The 8,387-nt window shown below is 33.0% G+C and overlaps 1 protein-coding gene across 1 annotated transcript; it reads right to left on the bottom strand.

Annotated features, from left to right (window-relative positions):
* Positions 1 to 5,816: 5,816 nt before the first annotated feature.
* Positions 5,817 to 7,177, bottom strand: LOC133302624 (aspartic proteinase CDR1-like). The gene is made up of 2 exons (XM_061502432.1): positions 7,162 to 7,177; positions 5,817 to 7,075 (listed from the first exon to the last, which is right to left on the bottom strand). Exons 1-2 carry the CDS (start codon positions 7,175 to 7,177, stop codon positions 5,817 to 5,819), a joined length of 1,275 nt encoding a protein of 424 aa, XP_061358416.1.
* Positions 7,178 to 8,387: the final 1,210 nt, after the last annotated feature.

Raw genomic sequence — 8,387 nt, forward strand, 5'->3', positions numbered from 1 at the left:
TTGATGCAATTTTTAATGAAAAATGACAATGTAATATATATTTATTAACTTAATTTATAGAATTTGTGTAGACCATGTGAATTTAATACCACATTGTGCCATCATCATATATAAAGACAAGTAGCAAATGGAAAAATGTGTATTATTTTAAAGGATACAAAATTATATCATATTAAGTGAGAGAAAGAGATAAATTATGGGAGAGAGAATGGGTAGAAAAGTTTTAAAGGTGTGGATCTCATCCCACCTCTTTATAAGAGTGAAAGGACATAAAATGTGCCATTTAAAATAACACATTTTTCCCTAATTAAATTAATAAAAGAAAAAGGAGGATAAAATATGGTATTCACATTCACCATATCGAAGTATGTCATAGCCTCTAGAGCCTTATGTTGTAGAGCTAAAAGGAATCTTGTTTCAGTAGCGGAGACTCCACCATCTGGAATATATCATGCTTGATGTAACACCCCGTTGTTCACTCGAAAATGTTAACATTGCTTTATGATATTAAGCGCAGTTACAATCACATTGGTTCAATTAAAAACTCAGATAAATTTTTCTTTTGTAATTTTTTCAATTAAAAACTCTACTTATCCTTCATTTGAAAAAATCGAATTTATAATAACCAAATTTTTGAATTTTTTCAATTAAAAACTCTGCTTATCCTTCATTTGAAAAAATTGAATTTATAATAACCAATTTCGTGACTATAACCGAATGAAGTTGTGGAATAAATAAAACTAAGCTTAATATCATATTCTTATTTTATTAAACCATACTTTGCCATCACAGCGTGCCAAGTAGTCCTTTTGGACCAACAAGGCTTAAAACTCATTTTATTCAATTCATTAACCAATATCTTCATTTCTTTTATTACTCATAAATTATGTACTTCTTTTATAGTTCTTATCTCCTACTATGTTATAGATCTCTTCGTTATCTTCACATGTGTTCAAACCGCGCTCAATTTGGAACACTGTAGCTCAAGTTATTCAGTTTTTACTAAACCGTGTCTATGTTGATTTCGGGTAGCGCGTGTTAACGCTCTCCAGAGCGTTACGAAGCCCTCATCGAACCCATTTTTCATTCTGGTAGCGCGCTACAACGCTCAATAGCGCGTTAAAACGCTCGGGACTCGAAGAAAATAACACTATAGCGCGTTGTAACGCCCTATAGAGCGTTTTAATGCCCACCACAGGTATTCTTTGCATTTTTTGCGCGTTTCAACGCTACATAGCGCGTTAAAATGCTCGGAACCCGAAGGAAATAACACTATAGCGCGTTGTAACGTCCTATAGCGCGTTGTAACGCTCTCCAATAGGGGACTTACCCTTTTTCCTTCGGAGTGAGCGCGTTTTAACGCTCATTTGAGGGTTTTAACGCTCTCCAACTGGGCAACACATGTCTTCCCTTGTTTTCACCTATTTTCTTTGGGGAATTACTTCCCACTCTCCATAACACCTGATTGACAATCTTATATCATATAATGCTTCAATAGTTGCATCATTTTCGTAATTCATTATACAATCCCAAGGGATAAAATATGATTCAACATTCCATCATCTACCTTAAACAATCCTTTTACAATCTAAAGGATAAAAATATGATTCATATTACATCCATATTCAAATATACCATTACATAATTGTTGTTCAAAGTGATTACATATCAAAGACTTAGAAATAACAAGTGATCAAAGTCCCAAAATAGGAGCAGAATGGCTAAACAACATCAATGATCAACTTCTAAGTCCTACATGCATTCATATACAACTAATGCTTCAAAATATTTATTGCATAAGGTTTTCTACATGCAAGGAATCTCAAAATGTCATATATCAGGTACAATCTACCTATGCTTCTTGCCTTGTTCAGCCTCACCTCTATCAGTACCTGAAATGATGCCCCACAACACGGGGTGAGATATACGAATATATCACAGTAAACCAGGGGTCCTTGGAGATAACTCCACCCTAAGGTTCACTTTCGGTGTACATATAATCTTAACAGCTTAACACATTCTAATCCATACACTTCACATGGACTTCCAAGAGAGATCCTCAAAGGGTTGTTTCTCTTAGATGCTCACCACAAGGAGATCCACATAGGGCAGTTTCCAGGGGAAGTGCAAAATCTCACACTAGGGGCTTCCAAGAGAGTTCCTCAATGGCTATTTTTCTTAGGCTCTTACCACATGGAGATCCACATAGGGCTATTTCCAAGGAAAGTCCCTAACCTCAATCTAGGAACCTCCAAGAGAGATCCGCTACAAGGAAAAAGTTTATTTGTGACAAAAAATTTCGTCATAAATTTTGTCACAAATGACAATTTTTGACACAAATAATCAAATTTCGTCACAAATAAACTTGTGACACAGGAATTTGTGACGAAATTTACTTGCGACGTAAGAATTTGTGACGAAATTTCACAAAATTTCGTCAATATTAAGATTTTTTTCTTGTAGTATAGGGTTGTTTCTCTTAGGCTTTGACCACATGGAGATCCACATAGGGCTGTTTCCAAGGGAAGCTCCTACATCTATCTTACTAGGTATATTCATTGGATTGATCCAAGGACTATTCAATCCTTTCGCATGTATCAGTCACTACCTCATCTCTCAACTATCAACATAACCTCAATCTGAATCCTCAACCATTACCTCATTCATTATTTTACATCTATCAACCATTCCTCAATTACTCTTTACCAATCAATAATCATTAAGCAATCATAACATTCATCAATGTATGAATCAATGCATGAGCATACAATTACTATCATCATTCTATATCACACCTCATAAACCATTCCTCCTCAACGGAGTATGGTGGAACATTCAAGGGGATCAACCCCAAGGTCCAAAGGTTTACCTTGCACTTGAAATTTCCCCAAAGCTTTGCTTTCCCCAATTGAACACAACCACAAGGGTTGGTCACTTCACTTGGTTCTCTTGCCTCAATCCTATCAATACAAGGATCACAATCAAATCTACAATCAAACAATGGCTTACTATTCAAGAACATCCTTAATTTCAAGCATAATTTCTCCAAATATCAAAGCATACTAAAATAACAATTTAAACTCATTTCTACCGTTTATTTATCATTCATAACAACATTTCCAAAGGAATTTAGCCTCAATCTTACTCAAACTCATAAAACCCATAAAAACATTATTCATTGTCTTCAACCTCTAGAAAACTCCATGACCACAAGGTTGGAGAAGTAGAAACTTACCACAATAGGTCACACAACCAAGAAATAGGGGTCTCCTAAGCTCCAATGGATGGAAATGCCCTCAAACTCCTCAAATCTTCAAAGGGGTCAAAATATTCGGAGGGAGAGATCTCTCTCCACAAGTCTTCCTATTCAAATCCAAGCTAGGATTTGCAATGAGGGAAGGATTCTCTACATTTTTCACTTTGGAACATATGGATTTGGTGGAGGAATGAGGAAGTTAGGGTTTTCTCCTCAAAATGGTCTCTCCCTCTCTTTTCTCTCAATGGTCGACGAAGAAGAAGAAGAATGAGGGAGTTTTTGTGTTTTTAACACTTAACTTAGGTTGAGTAATTTCAATCGGGTATAAGCTTATCTATCTTTTCACCTCCATTCACTATCAAACTCTACCCAAAGGTCTGAAATATTTTTAACTTTATTTTTATATTTTGGGTACTTTTGCCTACACACATTTTTACCCTATAATTTTCACTGACTGCACTTTTTACCTCAAAAGTGCTCTTAATTTATTTAATTAGATATTTTATCTAATTCAACCCACTAATACAAGCTTAATTACTTAACTACATATAATTTACTAATTAATCAAATTAGGGGTATTATACTTGAGCAAAGACTAGGACTAAAAATCATAAATAATAACATCATATATATGATAAATCACCATCACATGAAACGTATACCCTTAAGTTGAAAATGCCAAATATAGAGGCTTTCACATCCATTGTGCAAAAGAAACCTTTTTCTGTTGAGGATCATACTCTGCCTTAAAGTTTATTTGTGCCATGTTGCCAAAGATGTTGTACACCTCTTCTGTTGAACCTTCTCCTTGCCAATGGAGATTGCTTGAAGACTAAGGTAATAAAGGATTGAAGTTCCAAATATCATTTCTTGGTAGGACTAATTAATTAGCAATTAGTAAATATTCAAGACTGTAGTCTGTAATGTTATTTAAACAATCAAGTTCGAGATAATTGTGCAATCAAATTATAAACATTAAAATTATGAGAATTCTTTTACGGGAGTGCTATAAAAAGTGTTGTTTTTGTCTTTTTGATAATTGAAAATCTATTACATTTTCCATTCAATTCTCTTCGGTAAGTATTTCTTACATGTAATTTTACTTAATAATTAAAATATTTAGAATAAAGTATTTTTGAGTCCTCAACAAATATCGCGGGCTCAATTTAATTTCTTAAAAAAAAAAAGTCGATTCATGGTCCTCTTAAATTTAAAAGGAACTCGTGTTAGTTCTTTTGAGTGATTAACGCGAGTTTTCTTTGAATTTCAGAAGGACTATGATTTCGACTAACGTGGATTTTCTCTTAATTTCATAGGGATCACAATTTCGACTAACTGAGTTTATTTTGAATTTTAGAGAATCGTAAGTCGACTAAGAAATTAAAATGGGCCATATAATTTTTGTTGATGGCCCAAAATATACTTTACTCAAATACTTATTTTAAGTACATGAACAGATTTTATATTGATTTATTCTTGCGTTATATGGATTTGTCTTACTAATATGATTTTTTTCATTTAGTCATAGTTTTAATTAAATGGGAATTTTCGTGATTAATTAAATCAAATGCCTTTGTTCATGCATTTATCTACATCATGTATACCTAACTGTTATTGATTATGTAGTAACAGTAATTAATTAATTATTTTTGTTAGATTGCTAGCTTTAGACATGTGAACAAAATAAGCTGGTCCCACAAAATTTACTATAATGATTAGTTTTGTACATTTTATACGTTATGAAAAGATAATACCACAATTGTTATTCACTTTATTTAAATTTTTTGTAATATTCACTTTATTATTCACTATTATTTTAATTTTGTCAATTTTGAAAATTTGAAGATGCCATGTAAGGATACCACGTGTAAGTTTTCTCTTACCCATATAAGAGAATAAACTGATAATTTAGGAACAAAAATTGATGATAAAAGAGAAACTTTTCTGACATCTTCATTTTCGAATAAGAAATTAAAAAAATATTTCTAACTTCTAAGTAAGAGAATAAAATAATTATCATGTACATCCGAATTCAAAACTTCTTTTTAAAATTGTTTTCACTTAAATCAATTATTATTTTGTTGTTAACATGAATCAATAATTATTGGTAATTATCGTACATCACTCAACTCCAAGACATATATGGAAAAGGATAAATATACTCTCATTTGACAGAATTTTTTTTTTATCTCCTACACACTTAACTTGAAGTGGGGCCCAATAAAAAAGAAAAGAAAAAATAAAAAAAGAAATGACACAAGTATCAATGTATATGAGTAGAAAATAAAAAAAAATTTATGTTGCATAAGATTAACATTGCAAAAACACACATAAAACTTAGTTGTTGTGTTTTTTTCCCGACACAAGCACAATTCAAATCTTCATTAAGCAAACAGTAAAGGGACAAGCTAATTCTTGGTACAATCAGTAGAAGCAAAAGAAACCTTTTTCTCCTTCAAGATCCAAGACAGAGAAATAAAAGCACACATAAAACCAACCCTTTTTTTTCTCCAACACAAGCACAAACAACACAAAAAGTAAGGACAATATAAGCTACGTACTAATTCTTGGTACAATCAGTAGGAGCAAAAGAAACTTTTTTCCCTTCAATATCATACTCCACTTGAAAATTAACCTGCGCCAAATTTCCAAATATGTAGATTCCAGTGGCTGGTACTACAGCCAAGCAAAACATGTTATCCTCATCAACCTTAAGAAACATGTTTGTATGACTCAGTGCAACATCTGCCCCAGTAAAATGAAACACAAAATCAGGGAAATTAGTGTTAGCCCCTCCTTTAAAACAATAGTCAAATGGTGATGGAATAAGATCTTCTTGCACTGCCTCAACACCAATCACTTCCTTCACAGAACTCACAAACTCATTGTAAAAACCCATCTCAAGATATGTCAATGTTGTACCTGAATCAATGACTATGTTGCCATCAGTTTGACCTGTTTGCACCATTTTTTGTCCAACAGTTATGCCTTCAAGATTAAGGTAGTAAAATGATGGTGTAGAAGGTTTCAATATAAGGGGTGTGGAAACAACCCCATTTCCTGATATTGTTGCTTCATTCCCAAATTTTAATTTACTATTAGTGGTTGCTGAAAAAGGAACTAAACAATATGAGAATTTGTGACCAATTTCATCACCAAGTTGTGAAACTAGTGACAATGGCCCTGCTCCTAGACCAACAAGTCCTGTGGCTTTATTAGTGGTCTCAAATGTGAACTTATTGTAAACCCCACATCCAAAAATAGACTTAGGAAATGTCACATTTTGGTTCCCATCATTGGAATCACCAAGACTAATGGATTCAACACTCAATACTCCAGCAGTGAATGATTTGTCACCATATTGGTAAATGTACAAACACTGACCTGAATGTCCACATTCATGTTGAAGCTGAGGGAGCAGTGTGCAAGGTTGTGATGCACATGACACAACATTGAAAGTGGAAGACTTGTTAGGCTCAAATAATGGGGTGTCTTGGGGGAAACAATTCTCACAAGGGGAACATTGTACCCAAATAAGATCACTTGCTGTGTCTGCTATAGCAAGCCTTTCCAAAGGAGGGGTACCAATATAGATTTTCATTAGGTAATCACCACTGTTTGGAATCATAATGGATTCATTGGAATAGAGGGAAACTCTAGTTGATCTTGAAATGGAACGCAAGGCAGCATTTTTTATGAGTTCATATGGGGTCATTGAAGGGTTGTAAAATGGTGACTGTGGTGAGTCATGGTGAATCAGATCAATGCTGAAACCTCTTGGGCTTTTGGTGGCTTCAGTGAGGATACAAAAGCATAAGGCTGAGAAAAAGAATGTAAAAACATTCATGTTTAGGAAACACAAATGCTTTGGAAGAACTAAATGATAGATAGAAAGGTGCACCTACCTTGAAGTGCTTCCATTTATAGATTTTTGAGTTACAAACTAAGACGTTTCGTTACATGTAAGATATTTTATTTTTTATTTTTTTTTATATCAGTTACATGTAAGATATTTAATTCTTGCAATCTTATACATCAAGAATCTAAAATGGAGATAAATAAATAACTCTAATTTCCCTCAGTTTTGCCTCACGATGTAGACTTCACAATCCCAATAGGATTCTTTAATTTGAAAATTAAGTTTTTCTTCATCGATTATTCAGCTAACGAGGGCTTTCCCAAAATTATTTTCTCTCCTTCTAAGACTCGAATTTGAAATCATTAGTGAATAGAAACATTGTTGAGAGATATAAAACCATTAATATAGCCTCACCCAACAGCTTAAACTTTTGGGTTGAGTTGGTTCTTTACATGGTATCAGAGCCTCCTGCTCCGGGTTCGATCCTCACCGCCTTCCATTTTCTCTTGTGGAATTTCTTAGCACAGGTAGGTGGACCTGTGCATTGTGTACCCTTCAAGCTCAGCGGGCTCTCGTGTGAAAGGGCGTGTTGAGATATATAAAACCAACTATAGATTCACGCATATTTTAAAAAATCTTATTTATATTATACTTAAATGATGTTTCCAAAATGCACGTATTTAAACATAAACTAAACCCAATAACATAACCAGACATCACCGTAAATTTTAATTGTAACGTACAATAAAACAGTAAAGAAACACGCAGAAGGAATAGGGGATTGAATAGGTTTAGGGGGAAAAACTGGGCGGGAGTAATTGAGATAAGCTTGGTGTGTAAATATTCTAACAAAAAAGTTGTGAAGTACAGAGACAAATATTATATTAAAAATTTAAGTTCTGTTACCAAAAAAAAAAAATTATTAAGTTCAACAAAAATTATTTAAACGACAATTTTAAGTTGTTAGCAAGGAGTACAATCTCTAACTGCTTATAAATTACTTTACAAATTACAACTCTCTCTCTATATATATGGACATGATTAATTTATATTAATATAAGAATAATAAATTTTATAATCAATCTTAACCATTAATTTTCCTCCATCAAACGACTGTAATTAATTTGATTATTCTTATTAATTAATTATTAATTCTTAATAAATTATATTCGTCAGATATTGAAAATCACGGTTAAGATTAAGTGTGAGTCTAAGATTTATTATTATTATTACACCGGTATATGAAAATCCTACCATATATATATATATATA

This window comes from Gastrolobium bilobum, unplaced genomic scaffold (assembly GCF_033153095.1).
Source record: "Gastrolobium bilobum isolate Gb01-03AN ecotype WA unplaced genomic scaffold, APGP_CSIRO_Gbil_v1 utg16462, whole genome shotgun sequence".
Classification (NCBI taxonomy): Eukaryota; Viridiplantae; Streptophyta; class Magnoliopsida; order Fabales; family Fabaceae; genus Gastrolobium; species Gastrolobium bilobum.